The 27,779-nt window shown below is 35.7% G+C and overlaps 1 protein-coding gene across 5 annotated transcripts in view; it reads left to right on the top strand.

The window, feature by feature from the left end:
• The window catches only part of kif21a (kinesin family member 21A), a 253,360-nt gene extending 228,493 nt beyond the window's left edge, over positions 1 to 24,867 (top strand). For all 5 annotated transcript variants that reach the window (XM_039761105.1, XM_039761101.1, XM_039761104.1 and 2 more), the window contains 8 exons: positions 2,317 to 2,439; positions 2,688 to 2,824; positions 4,148 to 4,322; positions 8,538 to 8,702; positions 13,637 to 13,754; positions 20,452 to 20,622; positions 22,871 to 23,070; positions 23,700 to 24,867. In XM_039761105.1, coding sequence (XP_039617039.1) covers positions 2,317 to 2,439; positions 2,688 to 2,824; positions 4,148 to 4,322; positions 8,538 to 8,702; positions 13,637 to 13,754; positions 20,452 to 20,622; positions 22,871 to 23,070; positions 23,700 to 23,793 — 1,183 coding nt within the window. In that variant the 3' untranslated portion in view covers positions 23,794 to 24,867. The remainder of the gene's footprint in view (positions 1 to 2,316; positions 2,440 to 2,687; positions 2,825 to 4,147; positions 4,323 to 8,537; positions 8,703 to 13,636; positions 13,755 to 20,451; positions 20,623 to 22,870; positions 23,071 to 23,699) is intronic.
• The last annotated feature ends 2,912 nt before the right edge of the window (positions 24,868 to 27,779 follow it).

The raw sequence follows: 27,779 nt of genomic DNA, 5'->3' as shown, positions 1-27,779 counted from the left end.
CACTTCTGTCATGTTAAATAGTGTATATTTTAAAATTTAAACGCTGAATAGATAAAAGTTGTGGATATGCAGTAATAATTAATTCCATTCAGCAATTACTCAAACAGTGGTATCTACTTGGAGATCTACAAACCGGATTCCAAAAAAGTTGGGACACTATACAAATCGTGAATAAAAACTGAATGCAATGATGTGGAGGTGCCAACTTCTAATATTTTATTCAGAATAGAACATAAATCACGGAACAAAAGTTTAAACTGAGAAAATGTATCATTTTAAGGGAAAAATATGTTGATTCAGAATTTCATGGTGTCAACAAATCCCAAAAAAGTTGGGACAAGACCATTTTTACCACTGTGTGGCATCTCCCCTTCTTCTTACAACACTCAACAGACGTCTGGGGACCGAGGAGACCAGTTTCTCAAGTTTAGAAATAGGAATGCTCTCCCATTCTTGTCTAATACAGGCCTCTAACTGTTCAATCGTCTTGGGCGTTCTTTGTCGCACCTTCCTCTTTATGATGCGCCAAATGTTCTCTATAGGTGAAAGATCTGGACTGTAGACTGGCCATTTCAGTACCCGGATCCTTCTCCTACGCAGCCATGATGTTGTGATTGATGCAGAATGTGGTCTGGCATTATCTTGTTGAAAAATGCAGGGTCTTCCCTGAAAGAGATGACGTCTGGATGGGAGCATATGTTGTTCTAGAACCTGAATATATTTTTCTGCATTGATGGTGCCTTTCCAGACATGCAAGCTGCCCATGCCACACGCACTCATGCAACCCCATACCATCAGAGATGCAGGCTTCTGAACTGAGCGTTGATAACAACTTGGGTTGTCCTTGTCCTCTTTGGTCCGGATGACATGGCGTCCCAGATTTCCAAAAAGAACTTCGAATCGTGACTCGTCTGACCACAGAACAGTCTTCCATTTTGCCACACTCCATTTTAAATGATCCCTGGCCCAGTGAAAATGCCTGAGTTTGTGGATCTTGCTTAGAAATGGCTTCTTCTTTGCACTGAAGAGTTTCAGCTGGCAACGGCGGATGGCACGGTGGATTGTGGTTTCTGGAAGTATTCCTGAGCCCATTCTGTGATTTCCTTTACAGTAGTATTCCTGGTTGTGGTGCAGTGTCGTTTAAGGGCCTGGAGATCACGGGCATCCAGTATGGTTTTACGGCCTTGACCCTTACGCACAGAGATTGTTCCAGATTCTCTGAATCTTCGGATGATGTTATGCACAGTTGATGATGATAGATGCAAAGTCTTTGCAATTTTTCGCTGGGTAACACCTTTCTGATATTGCTCCACTATCTTTCTGCGCAACATTGTGGGAATTGGTGATCCTCTACCCATCTTGGCTTCTGAGAGACACTGCCACTCTGAGAAGCTCTTTTTATACCCAATCATGTTGCCAATTGGCCTAATTAGTGTTTATTGGTCTTCCAGCTCTTCGTTATGCTCAAATTTACTTTTTCCAGCCTCTTATTGCTACTTGTCCCAACTTTTTTGGGATTTGTTGAAATTTTGAATCAACATATTTTTCCTTTAAAATAATACATTTACTCGGATTAAACGCGTTTGATCTGTCATCTACGTTCTATTACAAATAAAATATTGACATTTGCCATCTCCACATCATTGCATTCAGTTTTTATTCACAATTTGTTTAGTGTCCCAACTTTTTTGGAATCCGGTTTGTACATGCTAAATCAAATAATCTGCTCTATGTAATATTTTTGAAATGAATTTCAATTTAATAAGTCAGTTTGACTTTTTGGAAATGCATTAATTATGCTCCATTTTGTTGCTAAATACTGAAGAATAAATTCTGATTTGTCTTATGAAATACAACACTTTGTACTGTATTGCTTAAAATATGTTGCATTTTTTATAGTGCCAAGCAGTTACTGCCTTCAAAAAAAACTTGAAGTGTAATTAGTTCTCACCACAGTCAATTGTATTTTCAGCGTAAAATGTTGAATGGTTACTTCCCTTATCAGTCTGTCATACAAAGGTTTTACAGGGAGAAAACTTGTATTCAATTTATTATGTTCTGACTATGAACAGCATCAATAAATCAATCACCTTTTGGTGATAGTATTGATTTGTCAGTATGCAGTTCAGTTTTCTCCTTAAAACTAGGTTGCATGGATTATTTTTTATTTCTTAATTAAAAAATAATTTAGGACAATCTGATTTTTGAAGACAGATATTAAATACTGTATTTTAGTCATGTTTTTGAAGGTGGACATTACACCTTTAATATCTTCTACTCATTTCTGAATAATTAAATTTATTTTCAATATTACAGTGTCTCTAAGCCACCATCATCAGCAGACAAAAGAGCTCCTGAACCATCACCTTTAATTAGAAGGAAGGTTTATGAAAAAGGACAACTAGTTACAGATAAAGTGAAGATAAAGGAATCAAAACAGTAAGCACTAGTACTAGAATTTTCACAATAACCCCTGCGCTTATTCCTCTTGTATCTGTTTCTTTACACATTAAAGAATTTTATATTGCTGTATTTTGTGGCAACTGTAATGTCATTTAAACCAATTTAATGTTTATAAATTCTGTTTTCAGCCTAATTCTTTCGAAAAAAGAAAAGTTTGAGGGTTTGTTTCAGTGACAGATTGTTTATTTTGTGCATTTGAATTGTTTTTTTTTTTTTTGTTTTAGGGGCATAATTAATCCATTTCCTGCACTGAAAACTGGTCGAAGTACCCCTCTTCAGTGTATTCATATTGCTGAAGGCCACTCTAAAGCTGTGCTCTGTGTTGACTCAACAGATGATCTACTGTTTACTGGTTCCAAAGGTCAGAAGTCTTCCTTTAATTATACACTTTATTTAATATACGAATGCTCTGAATGTTACAATCATAATGTTATTTATATGTTAGGTTTGTTTACTGCTGAATAAAGTAATTACCATGTTTGTGTGTATTTTGTCAGATTTGTTTGTACTGTTTGCCAGTGACTTGAGAAATAAAATGATCTCACTCAGAAGCATCCTGGTTCAGTTTCCTAAAATTCATTTATTGTTTGCTGTGGATGCTTTACAAAGGACATGTCAAAACTATTAGTGCTTTCACAAATACCCTTACATCATCTGAGTCACTTTTTAGTTTTCAGCTAAACTGTCAGACAATGAATGTATTGAGCCCTAAATAGGATGAATTACTTTGTTTGTCTAAAGTATGTGTCAGTTCAGTTCAAAACCAACATGAACCATCACAGGTCTGGTTTGGATTTGACTGTATGTGTAAGAAATGTTCAGTAGCACCTGCTTTACTTCTTCATATGTTTAGCTTATATTGTTTGGAGTGCACTGTGCATTGTCTGGGTTACCATAAGTCCTTTTCCCTTAATAGTACATTTTGGTATAATACCAGATAGGGCAGGGTGTCATAGCTCAGTTAGTCTTGTAGCATGATACTGACTACCTCATCATCTTTTTTTTGTTCAGCTGGATTATAAACCTTAAATGCCAACTGTATTATCAAGGATGAAAAAATGTGTTTTAATTCTAAATTTAATAAAATTTAAACTCACTCAACATGGAAAAATTAACATTTTCCAATGTATAGTAGACCTTTACAATAACTATGTTGAACTAGTTTGCTTCAAAGTAATGATAACATTTAATCTCTATAAACTGCAGAAGATGACAAACTTCAGTTAAATAGGGTTAGAAACGGAATTAATTTCGATGTCTAGAGAATTTAACAGTCCTATTAGCTGCATTTTGCAAACTGGTTAATTGCAGATTATTTTTTGTTTTAATTTTTCTTTTCTATATACTTAAATCTCATAAGCACAATTGACTTGACTATGCTTACAAAATTCTTTATGTTAATCAAAAAATATATATTTTATAATTAGTACAGGTGCTCATGATTAGTACAGGCAAAATACTGTGTGAGAGCAGATATAATGGACCTCCATTTTCAGGAAATGAGAAAATGCAAATATTCAGACCATCTTGATAACCTAATTTAAAAACTTTATAGTTTACTATAGGTAACAATTTTTGGTGCCAGTGTAAAATTCTGTTACATTACATTACAATTTCAAAATGTTTGTTTACTTAGCAGCTGCAGATATGCTAAAATGTTCTGAATGATTCTATTTATCTGTAGATCGTACTTGTAAAGTGTGGAACTTGGTTACTGGACAAGAAATTATGTCTCTAGGTGGCCATCCCAATAATGTAGTATCTGTGAAGTACTGTTCCAGTTTGGTCTTTACTGTCTCTACATCTTATATTAAGGTGTGGGATATCCGTGACTCTGCAAAATGTATACGGACATTAACGTAAGTACAGAAATCAAATCAGACATGTTGCTTTTCTATTGAGTTGCGTCATAAATGGTTATTTTCACTTGTGAAATTTAATATCTCATGATATGCAATATATTATAGACTTATTTCTGAAAGTACCTTTTTGTAAATTATAGGAAAGTCCAACATTGCATGTAACACTGTTTTATAACAGAAATAATATTAGATAGATATATTAAAGGATATGTTTGGTATTTTTCAAGTCAGTTATTGTTTTATACTATTGTGGCATATTTTAATTTGCAACACAAAATTGCCTTCTAAAGTGAAGCAGTTTTTGTAAATTTTCAAAAATACCTATCCTGTTCTTGTGTTTTAAAATTGAAGTGATGAGGCTGAGGTCTAAATATGAAAACAAAAGCCTTAAAGCTTACCAAGTATTTTCATTTAGATGCAGCACGGGTTTCAGTTTTAAGAAAATGTATCTTCCTTGTTTCTAAGGAAGGAATAAGTACATTTTATCACAGATACTTGGTACTGTTTTCTTTGGGTAAGGATATGTTTTCTGTTTGCTTGACTACTCACAGCACCTGTCATGTGTAGGATTTTGACATTTTCCACAAGAACACCACAAATTCAACAAATTCCCCTATTCCACATATTATGCTGCTTTTGTTTTTGCAGTTGTGTTTCATTAACAGTTTTGGTGGTGCTCTGCGAATTTGCACCAAATTAAAAAGTAGCAATGCTGTCAGTATGCTCTGAAATCATCTGATTTGAGCACGCATCTTCTGTGATTCAAAATGTGCACATGTGCTGGTGGTATATGTATTGTGACAGACGACTGGGGACCTTTCCCTACCGGGACGCCTGGAGAAGCAGAGGTCAGAGAGAGGGGCAATTCCTTACCTGGGACACAAAAGGGTAGCCCTCCTGGACTGCTTGGGGGCCATGGAGCTTGGAAGCTCAACTCTGGGGTGTCCGTGGCCACTGCCTGGGGGCACCTGGATGCTTCCGGAGCCATGAACTGCAGCACTTCCGCCACACCAGGAAATGATGCCGGAACAGGAACCAGGTACACGTGGAGTGCTTCCGGGTGCCCATGCAGCACTTCTGCCACACCAGGAAGTGCTGCAAGAAGATCACAAGGGAGCACCTGTAGTACATCCGGGTGCATTATAAAAGGGGCCGCCTCACTCCATTCAGAGACCTGGAGTCGGTAGGCAGAGGACAGAGCTTGAGGGAGAGGAGTGGAAGCGGCAGAGGAGAAGATAAAAGGAAAAGAATAAAGAAAAAAAGGACTGTTAGTTGTTTATGGTGTATTGTGCTGTATGAACTGTAAAATAAAAGCATGTGCTTTGATCAGTGTGCCTCTGGCGTCTTGTCTGTGTCGGGTTAAGCACTGGTATAGTGCCATCTATTGTCACAGTTTACTCAATTTTTTTTATAGGCAGTGATGGCACACACATACTGAATCAGACGCAGACACAATGATTTAACAACAGAGAATGATTTTTGTTCTAAGTGCACCTTCTTTTTGCCTGTTTACATTCTGTGTTATTATTTTACATAGCCTATGTAGTGAGATTCACAGCTAGAGGCAACACAGTGCAGGTTGGTGAAGCTGCACAGCACTTTTACTGTACACATAACAGTAATTATTAACTGAACTGGTCGGTCACACTGTGTTTCATTTTTTAAAATATAATCTTAGATTTTTGAAAGTGTTAAGGCCACTTGCATTTCGATAGTAAGTACACAGTTCCAATCAACACACACAAATTAACGCAGTTTCTGTGGTGTGTCGTGTTCATGCACAACAAAAACAGAGAAAATAAAACACATTATGCAATAGAGCAAAACTACAATGAAACAGATATTGAAGCATTTCAAACCAAAAATGATACATTGTTAGTCAAGCTATAATATGATAAGGCAGTTCTTACTTACATATTTCAGTGGTTAAATTATTAAGGTGGAGTGGTGGTTCCAAGGCTAAGGATCTGCACTGATATCTAGAAGGTTGCTGGTTCAAATCTTGTTACTTCCAGAAGGGATGCTATTCTGTTGTGCCCTTGAGCATGGCCCTTAACCAAATTGCTCCAATCTCTGGGATTAATACAGTGTAGCAAATAGCAAAAAAAAATATTGTCAATTGTCAACAGAACAGCAATTTACACATGGCCATCAAAATATCAGTAACGACAATGACAGAGCCTGGAGACTTCTTTTTCAAATTGCAAAAACACCTTTGGGGCTGAAAGGTTGTCACAGAAGAAGACAAGCAGTGAGGTGAAACACATAGCCTATAGCCTTTTAAAATGGCTGAATTTCACGAAAATGTTTTGCTTTTTATTTTTTTTTTTTAAATAACATGACCACATAATTTTGCAGTATGTGTACAATTTCAAGAGGAGTAGGAGTACTCACTGACATGCTTGACTTGAAAAATGGATGTATTCAATAAGCTTCAAAGACTTTTGTTTTCATGTTTGGACACTAGTCCCACAACCTATATTTTAAAATACAAGAATGGACTAGGTATTTTCTTAAATTAGAGCTGCTGATTAAGCACTGTTGACATGTGAGATTAATGCTTTAAAAATATATCTGCTTAATGCAACGCCTAAATTCATTAATTTAATTTTGTCAATTTGGTCACGCTTCACAATTCATGAAACAGCACCAAATGAACAAGTCTATTACTAGTGCTTGATTGTTTCTTATGTGGTTTCTTCATAATGGTTTTCATACACACATGCCATTAGAGTCGCCACTTGTCCCTTGTAATGCAGGATCACCCTATATTGGAACATAAAATACAGTAGGGGATATTTTTGACCTGTATTGTCATGCACATAGTTTCATATGTACAGTACCCCTTTCAAAGTGCAGAGAATGACCTGAGAACAATTTCAATCATTTATACAAGCAAAGTGAATGAGTTTCATGTTCAGTCACTTGGAATACTGCACATCATCCTGACCATTATGCTACATCCACAATTGATGGTAAACAGAAAAAGGGAATATTATAGCCTACATTAGCATATATTAAAAAACAATAAAACTAGGCAGTAATCAGTACAAATTGACAATGCTAATATTTCTGTCCATTTAGGCCAAAGGTTCTGATAGTTATTTTAGAAATCATAAATGATACATTCTAAACAATATGCAATTTTCAATACCTAAATAAGTTACCATATCAAATTCATATTTAAAAGTTATTTTCAGTCAATTCTTTGTTATTTAAAAGCCTAACCTATGCATACTTTCAATCTAATTAATGACTCTTCTAGGTATCACCTGCGCAAAAGCTGTTCCTGGGTTTTTTTTTTTTAAATATTTAATTGTTTGTGTAATTGTTAGGGTTTTTTATGTTGTCTTGCGACATAGCAGTCCAAACCATATACATTGCTTTTCCAAATATTTTAGTAACTGCTATGGGGATAGTGGGTAGTGACTGGTAGTTGTTGTTTCTGTTACAAAAAACTGTTCAATAAACTAACTTAAGTAATTATTGAAAGTGTTTTTTTATTAAAAATTAATCACTGAGTTATTTTTGCGTTATAGAAAAAAATATTAGTATGCTTGAAGGAAGTAAGATAAATTGCAATTCAGTTGCAGTGAATTGCAATTAAAAGATGTAATTGTTCGGTTCATCACAGTTTATTTTTTTAATTGAACAGCAGCCCTATTTAAAATATATAAAAATGCTTCACTTCAGAATACAATATTTGACAAATTTTTATATATTATGAAATATGAAGAAATGACTGACTTGAAAAATTCCCAACATAAATCCTTTCAAGACATTCTGTAGAAAATGGTTTTCCAAAGAAACTTAACCTTTCTCTATTACAATATCTTTTGTTCTTATTTCAGAATTTCTTTTAACTGCCATCATTTTATCCAATGCCTGTTGAAACTCTTTTCTTTGAGCATAAACTTTTTTTTTTTTTTTAAACCTTTTTCAAAGATGTGTAAATTGATATTCTGTCCGGGAGAGGCCTCATTGTAGTTTTTTTTTTTTTTTTTTTTAATATCTTAGCCCAATTTTAAAACTAGTTAAATTATATATATTATATAATGTTTCCTGCCTTGCGCCCTGTGTTGGCTGGGATTGGCTCCAGCAGACCCCCGTGACCCTGTAGTTAGGATATAGCGGATTGGATAATGGATGGATATAATTTTATATATTTTTCTGCATTAAACTTACTCAGTCATTTTATTATTGTTTTATTAGTTCATCAGGACAGGTGACACCAGGTGATGCATGTGCAGCCAACACTAATAGGACAGTAACTATTCCTACAGGAGAAAACCAAATAAATCAGATTGCACTGAATCCAACAGGTACATTCCTCTATGCAGCAGCAGGGAACTCTGTGCGTATGTGGGATCTAAAAAGGTGAGTTGCAAAAGTAATCAGTCAACATTTTATGTTTTATGTAAAAACAATACAGATCACAAGTGCAAGAGATTAGTGATTATCAAGACAAACAGTAAACATTAAGATAAAATTCAAGAAACCTGAAATCAGGTTTATGTTAAAGTAAACCTGCTTATATATCAGAAGTTGTTTGTTGTACTGTGTCCAGCTTATGAAAGTATACACGAATATCAATGAAATGGTGTATATTATCTGTTCAGATTCACTATTTAAACATGTTGCTTTTTGATACTATAGAATACATACAGTGTATTTATTTTACTTTTAGAAGTCTTCAAAATTATATCAAGTAAGCAAAATATAAAGTCTTCCACTGATTAAAAATGTTACAGTGTTGCTTTAGCCATGGCTAAGAAAACAAGTTTTCATGTATTAATGCTGATTAATCTTGTCTGTAATTTATTGATTTACACCACAGTTTAATATAGTGGATTTTTTAAATAAATCTCTAAACCAGGATTTGATATAGTTGAAGCATTTTAGCAGTTTATCAAGATACATTTGCATGTTTGTTTTCTGTTCCAATGATATTGAAGTGGGAGACAAAAAAAATCAAGATTGTTAATGTGTAGTGCTTGACTACTTGTTCACAAAGTAAAATGAACAGTTACCAGTGAAAGTACTTAACATTTTATTGAGTGATAGGAATTCCGATTCTCCAGCCTAGATTTAATGTTAAAACTTGCAGCTCCAAGAAATGATTAATGTGAGTCTGTAACACCTTGTGTAAATTTATGGTACTTGTAAAAGATGTTACTTTTCCTCTCACACAGACATTTTTATCAACATGTCATTTGAATGATTATTTTAATTCAGTTTTACTCTTGGATTCTTGAATAAAAAAAAATCGTTCAAATGACATGTTGACATGAATGTCCATGTGCAAGTGAAATTTACATCCACCATATACACTGCGGTGTCTGTTTGCTCAACAAGACACCTAGAAGAAATGATTGAGCTGTGTTTGTGTATCTGCTTTTATCCTTTCAGCGCTAACTTTTACAAGTACCATACATTTACACCAGCACATGAATGTATGTATTCCAAGATACTTCAGCTTGACTTCAGCTGCCTCGGTGGGGGATGGGATAGCAGGCTGTTTGCCGAAACTGCTGATTGACACGTTTCCAAAACAAAGACGCTGATGAGGACGTGCGAACGAGTTTAAGATGGCCTGGCATTACGAATATTTTTGTAGGCCTCTGGGATTCTAGCGGTTAAAGAAATGAAAAAAAAAAGAAAATTCTCTGAGTGTTTCCTTTCTCCCAAGGAACAAAAACAGATAAAGGGTTCATTCTTTCATAACCCAGCTCTACAGTTGTGTTCAAATAAATAGTAGTGCGTTAAAAAAGTAAATAAAGTGAAATATAATTTAATAACTTTTATTTCCATATTTCAAATGTAGTAGAAATGTTACACATTCAGTTACAAATCAAAGCATTATCAACTTTTACCAAGTCTACTTTATTCTTTTACAGGAAGCAAATAAAATGAATATTAATCTGTTAAAAAAATAGTGTCAACATTATTTTCTTCAAACTGAAACTGAACTAATATTTAGTTGCAGGGGTATTTCCTCTTCAGCATACAGCAAATTAATCTCTTTGAGTATTTTAATGTATTCAAACTGATCCATGATCCCTGGTGTACGATAAATAGGCCCAACAACGTAGTATGAAAAATATCAGCATACCAAGGTTTTTGCACTACTATGCTTCACTGTCTTCACAGTGTACTGTAGCTTGAATTCATTACCCAGGGGTCGTCTTGCATATTGTCGATGAACACTATACCTGAAAGAACGATTTTACACTCATCAGTCCACAGAATATTACGCCATTTCTCTTTGTGCCAATCTATGTGTTCCTTGGCAAATTTTAACCAATTCTGCACATGCCGTTTTTTCAACAATGGTGCTTTATGGGAGCCTCTTGCTAATAGCTTAGCTTCACCCAAATATCTTCTGATTGTAATAGTACTTACATGTACTTTTAGCTGCGGTGGGCTGGCGCCCTGCCCGGGGATTGTTTCCTGCCTTGCGCCCTGTGTTGGCTGGGATTGGCTCCAGCAGAACCCCATGTCCCTGTAGTTAGGATATAGTGGGTTGGATAATGGATGGATGTACTTTTAGATCATCTTTGATCTTTCTGGAGGTGATGATCGGCTGAATCTTTGCCATTCTGACTATTATTCGGTCCATTTTAACAGTAGTTGCTTGTTTTCTTCCACATGTTTTGGGTTTTTGTTGCAATTTTAAAGCATTTAAGATCATTTTAGCTAAGAATCCTATAATTTTCTGCACTTCATTATGCATTTTCCCGTCCCCAATCAACTTTTTCATCAACTTGCATTGTTCCTCTGAACAGTGTTTGAAATGGCCCATTTTTCTTAGCAATTCAGAAGGAAATGTATAAACAATGTGTGAAACATTTGCGTCACTTTTTCCTTAATAAAGGAAAATTAATGACACCTGTTTTTTTCATAGAATGAATGCATTCTCTAATTAAACTCCCCACTGCCATTGTTTGAACACACTGCTTTCAATGAATGAGTCAGTTGCTCAGAACATGCCACATGCATGTCATGACAGTTGGGTTTTTTGTTTTTCTATTGTACTACTGCATCTACAAGTAAGTTATTTGCCATGCAGAAGTATTACTACTACTAATAACAGTAGTTCATCAGGTTACTCATGTTGTACTGCTATTTTTTATATAAATGTAAGTCTGAAAGATAGAACAGTTAAAAGACTAGCACATATACAGTCATAAATAATGCAATTTCTTATACTGGTGATCCAAAGGGGTTTAATGCCACTCAATCTAGGTAAATCAGTTGCAGTTCCAAGTGCACTCATTCAGATTTTTTTTAACCTTCTATAGAGGCAGCTCTTAGTACTGTACATATAAAGCCCTATCATGCCACATGGTTTTTCCAACAATTTTCAGTTGCAGACTTTATTCACATAATCTTATAGAATAGCACTCCCAGCATTTCAGTCAGACTGGTCAATGAAACACCCCAACTAAATCAATGAGGTTTTATTTTGTCTTAAGCCTCTGTGGTAGCTTAACATGTGTGCAAAAGCTAACAAACCAATGAGCATACACCTGGAAATACAGTGCATACCACATGGTAATGAGAAAAGAAGGAAAATGGGTATTTTCTACCATTAACAATAAATAGGGGGCAGCCTCCTCTGTCTAAAGCCTTAATGTTTGTTGTACCACAACAGAATTGAAAAACTAAAACAAAAGGACCAAGATTGTGGCTGAACTCCCCATACCTGGGAAGTTTTCAAACATGCATTGGTGCTGTGATACAGCACGTTATTGATCCAGAGTACAGCAACCTCAGCTGTAACTGTATAATGGCTGAAAGATCTGCTTAGGGTTGTGTAATAAACTAAACTAAACTGTAATCTGACATCCTCCCATTGGTGAAATCCAGCAACTGGAAATATGTTTCAGTTGCTTCAGTTTGCAGGATTCAAAAATTCAACGTGTGCATTTAAATCTTGTTTCATATAACTTTCTTTACACTAAAAGAACAAATTTTGTTGGAGCATTTATTATTTCAATAACTAGTTTGATTCTCTGTGAATTCAGAAAGTGTTCAAAGCCCTTCACTTTCTACATGCAGTACTTTATTGTGTTGTAAATTCAGGATAAAATATGCAGTTTTTCTCCATCTATCTAAATTCAATAACCCATAATAAACTGAAAACAGTTTCTAAAAGATTTGCAAATTGTTCAAAAATCAAAAACTGAAATCTTTCTTATAAGTATTCAGACCCTTTGTTGTGGCATTCCACATTGTAGACAAACGTATCCTTGTTGCTTTAATTATGCTTGAGGTACTTGTGGACTTGTGTGGAGTAAACCTGTTACAAATTGAATTGTTTGGACATATTTTGGAAAGGCACATACCTTTGTTTATAAGGTCCCACAATTCACATGACATGTCAGGAGGAAAACCAAGCCATGAAGTGCAAGAAAAACTCTCTATAGAATACAACAAGCAAATTATGATGAGGCATAGATCAGGGCAAGGGTATTAGAGCATTTCTAAAGATTCAAGTGTTCCCAGGAACACACTGGTCCCAGTAATTGTGAAATAAAATAAATTATTAAAGTTGAGTAATTAGGTAAGAAGGGCTTTTTGGCCAATAACATCTGATATCATCTCTGTGATAAAGCATATGGATGGTAGCATCATGCTATGAGGGTGCTTCTCAGCAACAGGGTCAGAGAGGCTGGTAACAGTTGAGGGAAAAATGAATGCAGAATAAAACCTGGTCCAGAGTGCATACAACTTCAGACTGGGGTGATGGTTTATCTTTCAACATTACAATTACCCAAAGCATGTAACTAAGAAAATGTTAAAGTGGCATTGAGACAAGTCTTTGAGTGGCTCAGCTAAAAACCAGACTCAAACTCCATGCAACATCTATGGAGAGATGTGAAGATGACCGTTTTCAGACATTCCCTATGTAATATACTAGAGCGTGAAAGGATCTGCCAGGAAGAATGGGATAAACTGCCCAAATTCATGTGTGCAAAACTTGTAAAGACTAACCCAAAAGACTTGAAGTTGTAATTACTGCCAAATGGTTTTAACAAAATGCTGAATTAATGACTTGAATACTTACATAAATAAGAGATTTCAGTTTTTGATTTTTAGTAAATTAGCAAACCTTACTGGAAACATGAGCAACAATAATTGTGTTTAAAACATATAAGTGTATAGAAAACAAAGGTATGTGAATACTTTCTGAATCCAATGTAGGTTTTCTTCAGAAGATACAATTGTTATTATGCATGTGATTAACAGGAATAAACACATGAGAACGTTTTAAAATCCATTTAAATATTTTTTTTGTTCCCTCATAGGTTTCTGTCCACAGGAAAATTATCTGGTCATCTTGGACCTGTTATGTGTCTCACTGTTGATCAAAGTGGAAATGGACAAGACATGATTATCACTGGGTCAAAAGACCACTACATAAAGGTAATTAAATTTGAAGTGATGTGTACAAATACATGTTCCAATTATTTTACAGTAAAAGTCTCTAAATTTTGATTTTTTTTTTTCTATAGTGACTTGATTCATGGTACATGTGTTGTCTAGGCCTCAGACACATACAGTATAGCAAAGTGAGGAATGTAGACACGGGGACAAGACCTGTTTCTTCTTTGCCTGCAGGCTTATTTTGCAACCAGTTTCTTAATTTAACTCAATTCTGTTGCTGATTGAACTTTTCTATATCTCCCTTAGAAATAAGGAAAGATGTTAGAACAAATGGAGTTAGTATACAGTTTACTGATAATGCAGGTTCAGATACACGATAGGGAGTGTCACAAGAGCTGATATTTCGGTACTAATTCAATATCCGTGTTCCGAAAATATAACTGTACTGCATTAATGTGTGACTGCATGTAGACAAATTACTTAGGAAGGCACAATGATGCATGAGAAAATGTGAGTAAAAACTACATATAAAAGAGTTTCATAATGTTACCATTAGAATGACCAAAGCCTACAAAAAAACTTGTAATTCTGGCCCACCTTAAATCCCTTCGCACATCTTTCGCACATCTCGATTCAGTGTCTTTTGTCTTGTAAATGTGTTGATCAACACAAGCAGCAAGCAGCCTACTATCCCATCCCCCAACCAATGCAGAAAGGGCACAAATCTCTCCCAGCTCATGCCTTGATTATCTTGGAGTGAAGTGTTGGAGTTTTAGAGGGTAAAAAATATATCATTATTTGGAACCACATGCATTTCATGTGTGTTCCATGTCTACAGCAATCTATGTAAACACATCGTTAAAACAGAAACTTTCATGTTTTAGTAATAAATGACAAAATGTAGACTTGAAGCATATAATGTGTGAAGCCTGAAGTCCAAATATCAAATTAACACTTTCACAAAAGGTGCAAGCATGATATGATAGCTTCCATGATGCAGCAGGAAGAACTGCTGACTTGTAATCAAGAAGCTGCAGGTTCAATTCTGCCTGCCTCACAAATTTACCGTTTTGATTAATGAGCTGCTCATATTGTTAATATTATACAATAAAAACATACATTTGTCTTGTGTCTGTAACAGCTGGTGTACATTTATAGTAGTTGTATAAGTAAGTGTGTTTTTTTTTTCACTTTTATTCTCTCATTCACGATCACAAGACAACCACAACACCAGATCTAACACTGATAGTTTTTATCTGAAATTGGGAATAACTGTAGATTTGAGTGGTGTTTTGAGACAATGGAACTGAAATTCTCTGATCTGGAGGGATAAAAGCTGACACACAAACGCTGGTGAATCTGCCTTCTTCGTATCTCACCGTCACTTTATTTTTTTTTTTTATTCAGTCTTATTGAATGTTCCTGCTCATGCTGAATTAGTATGCACGTTATGGTCCATAATGTAAAAGCTGCACTGACAAAAAAAAAAAACAGAGACAGAGGTACATATGATATTTGGAATTATTCATTTTATGACCTGTATAGTACATTTCGGAAAACATTGTGGTACTCATGCAACATTATTTATATTATTCATATTCATTTGCATACCTTCGTTTCACACCCCCACCCCGATCTTGCCCAGTCTCCACATTTTGGTGCATGGTGGTGTTTCTTTTGTACTCCAGGACATGCAGAGGACATAATACTGTATCACAGAGAGGTCAGTTCTGTGCTATATGAAATCATCAAATTCAAATGTTAACAGTTCCCACAAACCCAAGGACCGTCCTTCCTACATTTACGACATGTGTACCTTTTGCAATATACACACTTCTCTCTATGCTGTGGTTCCTAGTACATTGAAGGTGCACCTGACACTGACTGAGTTTGTTTTCCTGAAGGAAGTAGCAGTCTTGGAACAGAAGCTTGTCGATATTGCATCCTCTTTTTCTTTTTCCATCACCTATTCTTGTAAGAAGCGACGACAATGTTCCTCTGCAAGGTGAGCAAAGAAAACTTTTCTTTTCTCAGTGGACTCCATGCATGCCTTGCACAGTACATGTGCGAGGCAGGTCAAGCATGTTGTAGCACACAACAACTGGCCACCCACATGTTCCTGTTTGCACTGAATAAGCTCACGCCTTCTGGTCCATGATGTCAACGCAGCACCAGGGAAAAAAAAAAAGACAAATATATGTGACATTTTGCAGAAATCATTTTATGACCTGAATAGTACCAATGGTATTTGAAAACAAACATCAGATCGTGATACTCCTGATTGTATTCCTGCTTGTTTTTAGGCCAGAGGTGTTTGACTAAATTCTATTATCATGCTATAACTTTTAAACAGCCATCACATCAAACAAGTGGCAACTGATTTCCTTTCATTTTAAAGATGGAAAATTCCTGAAATATTTCTGATTTTCCTTTTTTACTGTAGTGAATAGAAAAAAAAATCATAACTTTAAGGAGACTTTTCAATATCTTCAGTGCTTGTTTTAAGTACTTTCACATATAGACTGCATATAACTGATTGCTGAAGTGACAAATAATGAGTAAAATATTTGGCTATAACTAAAAACAATTAATCAGCAACTGTAAGGGAAAAAATACTTATTTGGTTCCACCAGCAGAACTGAATTAGTGTTGTGCAGGTCCTGTCTAATCTTTAGCAGCATTGCTGTTTAATTATTTAGCTTTGTTTGCATGGAGAATCCTGTCTTTGTGAAGGGGAATGTTTTCAAGTGTCATATTTGTTTGACAGCTGTCTTTTAAGCCACAAGCTGGAGTCATAAAAACATGATATCTTTTAAATACTTTGCTAGGAAAAGAAAAAGGTAAAATAATAAGGATAAAAATAATAGCAACAGTATGTAGTAGAACATACATGTAGCACCCAAAATGTATAACTCATATTTGCATATGTTTAAACATATATTTGTTATTTTCTTCTTCTTTCGGCTGCTCCCATTAAGGGTTGCCACAGCGGATCATCTTCTTCTCATATCTTTCTGTCCTCTGCATCTTAAATCTCTGCATCATATATTTGTTATGAATATTTAAAATACAAATTTTTGAATGATTTGATGACTGTAGTTGAGTTTAGAGTGAGAACAAGCTCACATTAGATTTGTCATGTTGACAAAAATAAATCTAAATATAATTTTAATGTTTGAGGGAATCATTTACAGTTCAACTTGCCAATTGAGTCAAATAGAAAAAAAAATGTTTCTTGCACTCTGCTTTGTTAATTTAAGCCTACATATTGACAACAATAATGTCACACTTAGTTAATTACTAAAGTGCTTACAATTTCTTTGGTAGTTGTTAGCATTTTCCATACATTGCTTCCTTTGGTCTTGATTTTTTTATGTATTCAATTAAGTTGTAAATGCCAATTTTTGTTTTTTTAGTTTTTGCTCATTGGTTGTTCTTTTTGTAAAACTTTTGAGAACCTACTCTACAAACAGGTGTCTGATTTCAGGATTTTAGGTTGAAGACTCATTAGTCTTTACTGTCTTCTCTAGGACATTACTGGGAACTTGTTTCAGTATTGCATTAAAATTTGTAATGCAGATTAAAACTGTATGAATATTTTTAAATATAAATAAATAGATATATTGTAATAATTTAGTTGCTGCGTCATGTGTTGACCCATACTACTGGTTGTTAATAATTCTATGTATGTCGTGTTTATTTCAGGCTGCCACCGTGTATTTGTTTCTGAATTATCTCAAAATACATCTACATATTTTTTAAACACTTGGTTAAATTATGAACAAGTCTCGTTTGTCCTTAGGAAAAAATACAGTTAGTATTTTTTTAGTATTTTAGTATTTTTTGTGGATTTCATTTAATATTTGCCATTGACAGTAGCTATATTAGTGATGTTGCTCAAGTTGTCTGTAGTTAGACTATCAACCAAATATAAGATTATGTATTGTTTTATACTAGTCATACTTTATAACAATCTTAATAAAATAGTCTACCCATGTATTATTGTTTTTAACATGTTTTGTAAAGTAATACAGTGCATCTGGAAAGTATTCACAGTTCATCACTTTTTCCACATTTGTTATGTTACAGCCTTATTCCAAAATGGATTAAATTCATTTTTTTCCTCAGAATTCTACACACAACACCCCATAATGACAACATGAAAAAAGTTTACTTGAGATTTTTGGAAATTTATTAAAAATAAAAAAATTGAGAAAGCACATGTACATAAGTATTCACAGCCTTTGCCATGAAGTTCAAAATTGAGCTCAGGTGCATCCTGTTTCCCCTGATCATCCTTGAGATGTTTCTGCAGCTTCATTGGAGTCCACCTGTGGTAAATTCAGTTGATTGGACATGATTTGGAAAGGCACACACCTGTCTATATAAGGTCCAACAGTTGACAGTTCATGTCAGAGCACAAACTAAGCATGAAGTCAAAGGAATTGTCTGTAGATCTCTGAGACAGGATTGTCTTGAGGTACAAATCTGGGGAAGGTTACAGACAAATTTCTGCTCTTTTGAAGGTCCCAATGAGCACAGTGGCCTCCGTCATCCGTAAGTGGAAGAAGTTCGAAACAGCCAGGACTCTTCCTAGAGCTGGCCAGCCATCTAAACTGAGCGATCCGGGGAGAAGGGCCTTAGTCAGGAAGGTAACCTAGAACCTGATGGTCACTCTGTCAGAGCTCCAGAGGTCCTCTGTGGTGAGAGGAGAACCTTCCAGAAGGACAACCATCTCTGCAGCAATTCACCAATCAGGCCTGTATGGTAGAGTGGCCAGACGGAAGCCACTCCTTAGTAAAAGGCACATGGCAGCCTGCTTGGAGTTTGCCAAAAGGCACCTGAAGGACACTCAGACCATGAGAAACAAAATTCTCTAGTCTGATGAGACAAAGATTGAAGTCTTTGGTGTGAATGCCAGGCGTCACGTTTGGAGGAAACCAGGCACCGCTCATCACCAGGCCAATACCATCCCTACAGTGAAGCATGGTGGTGGCAGCATCATGCTGTGGGGATATTTTTCAGCGACAGGAACCTGGGAGACTAGTCAGGATAAAGGGAAAGATGACTGCAGCAATGTACAGAGACATCCTGAATGAAAACCTGCTCCAGAGCGCTCTTGACCTCAGACTGGGGTTATGGTTCATCTTTCAGCAGGACAACGACCCTAAGCACACAGCCAAGATATCAAAGGAGTGGCTTCAGGACAACTCTGTGAATGTCCTTGAGTGGACCAGCCAGAGCACAGACTTGAATCCGATTGAACATCTTTGGAGAGATCTTAAAATGGCTGGGCACCGACGCTTCCCATCCAACCTAATGGAGCTTGAGAGGTACTGCAAAGAGGAATGGGTGAAACTGGCCAAGGATAGGTGTGGCATCATATTCAAAAAGACTTGAGGCTGTAATTGCTGCCAAAGGTGCATCAACAAAGTATTGAGCAAAGGCTGTGAATTATTATGTACATGTGATTTCCCAGTTTTTTTTATTTTTAATAAATTTGCAAAAACCTCAAAACCTTTTTCACGTTGTCATTATGGGGTGTTGTGTGTAGAATTCTGAGGAAAAAAATGAATTTAATCCATTTTGGAATAAGGCTGTAACATAGCAAAATGTGGAAAAAGTGATGTGCTGTGAATACTTTCTGGATGCACTGTATATTGTTACATTTGCTCTCAAATTAAAAATTAAGCAAGCATCACAGCTTATAGCCACTAACTAAACTTTTTGCTACAGCTGAAATTTATGTATATAATTGAATAGTTTAGATTTACTATATAGCATTTCTTGTAGTGACTATCATGATTGTCTACATTAATACCTTACCTGCATTGACACTTTGATTAACATACACTAGAAAATGTTTTGTGTCTGTTGAGTATTTGTACCATTATTTTTACCTATATTTAAAGCATATATGTATATATATTTACTGTAACCGTGTTCATGCTGTTCTTTTATAGCGCTTGAACTACACAATCTGTCCTTTCAATGCTGATCTTTAAATCTATTCATTTTTATCTCTGATAAATCCAAAATTTAGTTTTATAGCCTATCATGGTACCATCAGATGCATACTTAGATCAAATTCCAGTCATCGCTGGGCATATTTATACACACACTCTCATATCACTAGTACTAGGCCAGTTTAAAGTCACCAATTAGCCTAACACAAACACATGTCTGAAATAATAGAAGAGAAGCCATAGTACCTGAAGAAAAGTACAGGTACAAGGATAATATGCAAACTACACAGTCACAGACAGCGTCCTGCCATGAGGCTGTAATACTTCATGTTATGCCACCGTACTACTCACATTAAAACTGTGCCAACCAAAAATGAACATTTATGCCTAACATTGTAATCTTCTGCATTTGTTATTTGTACGAGTGTTTTTGGAGTAGTTCAATGTAAGTCAACAAATTGTACATTGTGTTTATTTCCTTTGTCAGTATGGGAGAAATTTAAGTTAAAATGGATGAGTTTGAGTTTTGTTTCAGAAGTCATTTATAACTTGGATGAAAGCAATAAAAGCACAGCATTTCTTTCTTTAAAGTTGACTTTATGTGAAACACTCTTTATATGTGAAAGCTTTTTTTATGATTAATTTTTCTTATTGGTTAACTAAAAATTTAAATAGATTTTTAAGTTTATTTCATATTGTCATTTAGCTCTTTTTTCAAGTTCAGTAAGTGTACTTTGGATATAGACTTCTGTTGTGTGTTTTTTTTCTAGATGTTTGAGGTAACGGAAGGAGCACTTGGAACCATTTGTCCCACATATAACTTTGAGCCTCCACACTATGATGGGATTGAATCTCTTGTCATTAATGGGGACAGTTTCTTTAGTGGCTCAAGGGATAATGGAATTAAAAAGTGGGACCTTTCACACAAAGACCTCCTTCAGGTTTGAGACATTTTTTACTACTATATTTTAAAGGCCAAGGTTTTGTTTGTTTGAGGAAATGTTTTTGTCCTTATTGTTCTCCTTGCTAAGAATGGATAGATAAGTAGAGAACCTTTTAAACCCATTGATGCATATTTTTGCGGTATTTGTTTTACATTTGTGAGCCGTTCAAAAATAAGATCAGCAATATTAAAAAAAAATAAAATATAAAGTGATGAATATGTTCAATGCCCATTATTTTTTTTTTGGGGACAGCAAAAAAAAATCATGTTTCATAACATTTTATTTTAGCCTTTTCAGTTTACTTGTCAGTCCACTGCTTTTTATTAACATGGAGCAGATTCATAAGTCAAATTTCAGCTTTTTCCAGCAGATTATTTTTAACCAGTTAGATCAATGGGGGGAGAATTTAACCTGCAATATTTTATAGTAGAAAGGGAATGTTGGGAGGAGAGAGCTAAAGTAAGTAAGGTGTATTTATAAAGTGCATTTCATAGACAAGAAGTTACAAAACGCTGTACAATAAAAGTAAAAAAAAAAAAAATTAAGCTGGACAAGACAGACACATAAGATGCATAACATACTAAAATCTATCAAATACATGAAGTAAATTAAAATAAAATAAATAAAAATATCCTGGCTAAACAAAGTTTTTAAGTGTTTAAGAGTCCTCCGAGTCAGCCATATGAAAGTGAAGAGGGAGATCCAAAATCTTTGGTGCAAAGGATTAAAAGGCTCTAACCCCCCTTGTTTTTAAATATGTGCATAGGACAGCTAACAGATTCAGAGCCTGAGAGGCAGTAAGTTTGAGAAAGAGAGTGGATAAATTGACTGGAGTTTGTACATTCAGTGCATTATACACAAGTACAAGGATTTTAAAACGAATCCTAAAATCCATTGGAAGCCAATGTAAAGAGTATATAATTGGTGCAATATGATCTCTCTTTCTGGAATTCGTTTCCAACCTGACTGCTGCATTTTGTATAGTGTGAGGACTCGAAAGGGAGAATTTGTTCAAGCAAGGAAACAAATGCGTGAACTTGTTCCAGTAATGAAACTATAGATTGCAATTTTGAAATGTTCCTTAATTGAAAGTAACAGGAACAAGAAAAATATTTAACAAGCGAGTTAAAACTCAAGAGAGTAGTCAAATATAACTCCAAGATTTCGATCACATGCAGAAGTATACAAGTGCCAGATAAATCTTAGGGTGAGTGTCGGAGAAGCCATAATCATGGTTTTGGTTTTGCTAGAATTTAAATATTAGAGAGCCACTCTATTATCCGTGAAATATAATTGACTAAGGTGGACAACTTATCGAGCTGGTGTGGTTTAAAAGAAATATACAGCTGAATATCATCAGAATAAAAGTGATAAGAGATGTCTTTAAAAGACTGTAAGGTCCCTGCTAAAGGAAGTATATAAAATTAAAATAACAATGGACCAAGGATCGAACCTTGGAGAACCCCACAGTTTAGGGAAGCAGTGGCAGATGAAAACTTACTCATACTAACAGGAAAGCTCATATTTCAAAAGCAGGAATAAAAAACAGTTTAGGGCAGAACCAGAAATACCAGCCAACTGTCTAAGTCTATTAAGTAAAATATTGTGATCTACATTATCAAAGGCTGAACTATGGTCGAGTAAAACAAGTATGGAACAATTCCCTGCATCAGAAGCCATTAGGAGATCATTATAGACCTTTAAAAGAGCAGTCTCAGTGGAGTGCTGCTTTTGAAAACCAGATTTTAAAGGAACAAAAATGTGTAAATTGAGTAATACAGATTTAAATTGGATTTCTACAACCTTTTCTAATATTTTGCTAACAAGCAGTAATTTAGAAATTGGATGATATTTGCATACAGAGTTGGGATCAAGGTTAGGTTGTTTATTTAATAAGCTGTTTATTTTATAAGACAGACCAACTGCCCAGTAAGTATAAAGGCAAAGAATTTCAAAAGACACTCTCTAACATTTGTCAAATAACTATTAAGTATGTGTTACTTGATCAGAAAAATGAGCCTCACTTTGATATATTTGTGCACAGGGAACACTCTTCAAAAGACATTACTTGCAGATGATTTTTCAATGTACTGTTTTGAATTTAAAGTAAGATATAATTAGTTTGTTTTTCTTTTTTTTTTCTCAAGTGCCTCTAGAATTTTTGGGTCTCATGTAGAACCTTGATTATTACAGGTAGTTAGCCCCTTTAGCATATCCTAACTATTAAAACACTTAATTTTTCCAGCAAGTTCCAAATGCTCACAGGGATTGGGTGTGTGCTCTGGGGATTGTGCCAGGATGTCAGGCCCTTCTCAGTGGTTGCAGAGGCGGTGTCTTGAAGCTGTGGCATGTGGATTCTTTTTCATCTCTGGGAGAAATGAAGGGCCATGAAAGTCCTATAAATGCGATTTCCACCAATTCTTCCCTTGTGTTTACAGCATCAGAGTAAGTTCCATCATAGTCATAACAAACAATGCATGACTAGATTTAAAGTTGGGACAACAAACTACTGCAAACCTTCCTTGTGTTTTAGCATTCCTAGTACATCATAAGAATGTACCTTAAAGCTACAAACCATTGAAGTAAATTATCATTTGTAGAAGAACATACTATCTAGCAAATAGTAGCAACAGTTTTAAGCAATTTTAGGAAATTGAATCATATGGAGCTGAAACCAGGAGATACCAGTCCTTTGACATACCACGTTCACTCACATGGGGCTAATTCTGTCATCAACATGTGAGGTTCTTGGATTGTGGGAGGACAATGGTGTTCTCTGTGGAAACCAAACAAAAACAGTAAAATATGTAATTTCTAATCAAAATGTTACCAGCTAGGAATCAGATTGGATTCCACCTGCTTGTAGTTGTTACTGCTATATACATATCTGAAAATGATTAAAGCAAAGATGGTTTTAATCTTATGTCCCAGTCCTTCTGAAAAATTGTTATACTGATATTTCATTTACCTACTTAGTACACTTAGTAAGCTTAGCTTATGATGTATAATCTTATTTTAGGCTAGTGACTCTTCCCTTCTTAAGCTAACATTTTTTTTTCTTCTTTGTTTCTTAGTGATCGTACAGTGAAAATTTGGCGTGCCAAAGGCATTATTGATGGACAAACTTCGGACACTCCAGAAACAACTGATGAAGTGAGCAGCAACTGATGTGAGAAAGAAGAAACTGTGAAAAGAATGCTGCACTTTATGCACTTTTCTAATGATATGATAATATTTGAAAAACCTCTGCTAATAATGTTTTTTGTTTTGTTTTGTTTTTCTCTCTGTTAATTAATTTATATCAGGTTTAAAGTGTAGTGTTTTAGCTGTTCAGTCAAATGCTATGCAGAGTTTCCAACTCATGGTCTAATATGGGCTAATTTTTTAGCAGCTTTTTTGGTGTCCTAAAACTAAGTAATCAAATGTGCTCTTAAACTTGAGAAAAGATGATCCATTTGACAGCTTTCAAACACTGGAAGAGGACTACTAGAAGCTGTGACTGACTTTACACTGGTCTTAAACACAAAGCAAGAGGTATAAGTAATAGTTTTTGGGAACAAATAATATTTGAAGTAAAATAGCCTTTTAGTGGCTGTGTAGAAGAATATGTTGCTCTTAAGCCTGTACGGTTTGCTTTAATGTTTGCAATTTATAGGTGACCAAAGTTTGTTAGTCTATTTAATTCTCAACAGCCTAGCAATCTGTTACATTCCAGTGAATAGCTTGCTGGTGCTTAACATGTCCACTCTAAGCAGTATTTGTTGCCTTTCACAGTCTAGATTAACATGCGTTTGTCCTTTAAAATGTTCTGCATTCAGTCTAAAGATGGCTTCTGACAATGTAATGTTTAGTATTTGCCAACACTGGGCCTGCACATATTTCTGAGCTAATTGCCATAATACAGAGTATTATAGGTGCATTTAATCTTATTGCTAAATTTGACAAACAAGAGAGAGAGCTGACTTTTTAGTATATCCAAGCTGTATATAGTTGTAGGTTTAAATAAAGGAAATATTACACTGTGCCTGTATGAATTCTGAAATGCTGTAGATTATAGGCAATCAATTTTTTTCTGGCTGCTCAGAATCATCTGATTTTTGGATTTGATTTTTTAAAATAGCTTTATTGTATATAAGAATTTTTTCTCAACTTGGTTCAGCTGTGTATTAAACCTAACTCTAATAGAATGTTGCTTACTTGCGAGGTGAAGCTTAAAATAAATTATCTTCTGTTTAAGAGTAATTGTTTCATGTCTTTTCCTTTGAAATATTTTTTTTCATAAGCTTCTGTAAAGTTTCATTTCCCCTCGGGGAAAAATAAAATCTGTCTGTCTGTCTGTCTATCTAAAACAGAATGGATAAAAGGGCAGAGGCTGCATCTGAACTTGCTGTAGCTATTAAACATTCATACAGTACAGACTTTGTCAGGCTGCTCAGGAGTTTGGAACTCACAAACAAAGAAGAAGGTCGTTTGTCTGATGTGTCTTGTTTTACATATCCCAAGTAAATTGCAATAAGGGGGAGAGACTACAGCTGAACATGCCATAGCTGTTAACCCTAAAGTACAGTGCCAGCTCTGACAGGAAACACATTTTTTGTGGCTGTCACAAAAAGGAGCATGTACAACTGTGCCAGAAGGTCACCCGTCTGTCTGTAAATGTGACATGGGCAGTGGTTTTCAGTTGTTTAAACTGACATGATCCAGCAACAAGATCTGCAACTGCATTCAGCTAATCAGATCTACCCCATGAAAAAGGAGTTGTGAACAGTGGTTATTCTGTGTAGTACTCTGAAGTGGTGAGTCTGTAGTGCTAATCACTTGGTTTAATTTGCCTTTCAATAAGCATTTATTTAAATGTTTCTAGTTCAAAATGCTACTATCCTGAGACAACTGTTCTCCACTTCAATAAGTATGGTGCAGGTAAACAGTGACCACAAAGGGGTCTGAAATTTGGCCCATCATTGGCATTACTTCCATTACAGAGCACACTGTCATTGCAAGATAATGAGATACAGTGCATCGAGAAAGTATTCACAGCGCATCACTTTTTCCACATTTTGTTATGTTACAACCTTATTCCAAAATGGATTAAATTCATTTTTTTCCTCAGAATTCTACACACAACACCCCATAATGACAACGTGAAAAAAGGTTTTTGCAAATTTATTAAAAATGAAAAAAACTGAGAAAGCACATGTACATAAGTATTCACAGCCTTTGCCATGAAGCTCAAAATTGAGCTCAGGTGCATCCTGTTTCCCCAGATCATCCTTGAGATGTTTCTGCAGCTTAATTGGAGTCCACCTGTGGTAAATTCAGTTGATTGGACATGATTTGGAAAGGCACACACTTGTCTATATAAGGTCCCACAGTTGACAGTTCATGTCAGAGCACAATTCAAGCATGAAGTCAAAGGAATTGTCTGTAGACCTCTGAGACAGGATTGTCTCGAGGCACAAATCTGGGGAAGGTTACAGAAAAATTTCTGCTGCTTTGAAGGTCCCAATGAGCACAGTGCCCTCCATCATCTGTAAGTGGAAGAAGTTCGAAACCACCAGGACTCTTCCTAGAGCTGGCTGACCATCTAAACTGAGCAATCGGGGGAGAAGGGCCTTAGTCAGGGAGGTGACCAAGAACTCGATGGTCACTCTGTCAGAGCTCCAGAGGTCCTCTGTGGAGAGAGGAGAACCTTCCAGAAGGACAACCATCTCTGCAGTAATCCACCAATCAGGCCTGTATGGTAGACTGGCCAGACGGAAGCCACTCCTTAGTAAAAGGCACATGGCAGCCCGCCTGGAGTTTGCCAAAAGGCACCTGAAGGACTCTCAGACCATGAGAAACAAAATTCTGTGGTCTGATGAGAGAAAGATTGAACTTTTTGGTGTGACTGCCAGGCGTCACGTTTGGAGGAAACCAGGCACCGCTCATCACCAGGCCAATACCATCAGTATCATGCTGTGGGGATGTTTTTCAGGGACAGGAACCTGGGAGACTAGTCAGGATAAAGGGAAAGATGACTGCAGCAATGTACAGAGACATCCTGGATGAAAACCTGCTCCAGAGCGCTCTTGACCTCAGACTGGGGCGACGGTTCATCTTTCAGCAGGACAACGACCCTAAGCACACAGCCAAGATATCAAAGGAGTGGCTTCAGGACAACTCTGTGAATGTCCTTGAGTGGCCCAGCCAGAGCTCAGACTTGAATCCGATTGAACATCTCCGGAGAGATCTTAAAATGGCTGTGCACCGACGCTTCCCATCCAACCTAATGGAGTTTGAGAGGTGCTGCAAAGAGGAATGGGCGAAACTGGCCAAGGATAGGTGTGCCAAGCTTGTGGCATCATATTCAAAAAGACCTGAGGCTGTAATTGCTGCCAAAGGTGCATCGACAAAGTATTGAGCAAAGGCTGTGAATACTTATGTACATGTGATTTCTCAGTTTTTATATTTTTAATAAATTTGCAAAAATCTCATGTAAACATTTTCATGTTGTCATTATGGGGTGTTGTGTGTAGAATTCTGAGGAAAAAAATGAATTTAATGCATTTTGGAATAAGGCTGTAACATAACAAAATGTAGAAAAAGTGATGCGTTGTGAATACTTTCTGGATGCACTGTATGAAACATAAGGGAAATGGTTAATCTCTGCATTCCAAGTGTTTAAAAGTAATTCATGGTAAAATAATACGCTGAAAATGAAGGAGCCTATTTAATAGTGGTAAGTAAGTTATTTAATAGTCATTGAGTCTTCTATCTACAGTGTTATTTATCCTGAGAATTCCAAACAGGCCTCAGTTTAAAGATCACAGTGTACACTGTGATTTACAAGTGTCACTGAAACTTCATTAAATGCCCATGTAGTGAATTAAGCTTTGGTATTATCATATTTCTTAGTTCTAGGCATAATATTTGCTGGTTGGTGTGTTATCAATAAACAGGTAAACAGTAGGAGAACAATTTAAGCCTCCTATCCATAAAGCATCAGAATAGATAATATTGTTTTTAGATGAATTAATGACCTACTGTTTCAAGATCTTGGAAAGACCCTTGGTGGATTTTTCTGTATTTCTACACTGGAGTAAGCAACTACAGGAGTGTAAAAATAATATGACTATGTACTGTATTTGATTTGATTTAAGGTTTTATGTCCAACT

The sequence above is a fragment of the Polypterus senegalus genome, chromosome 8 (assembly GCF_016835505.1).
Source record: "Polypterus senegalus isolate Bchr_013 chromosome 8, ASM1683550v1, whole genome shotgun sequence".
NCBI lineage: Eukaryota > Metazoa > Chordata > Cladistia > Polypteriformes > Polypteridae > Polypterus > Polypterus senegalus.
This window is presented reverse-complemented; position numbering and strand designations above follow the sequence as displayed.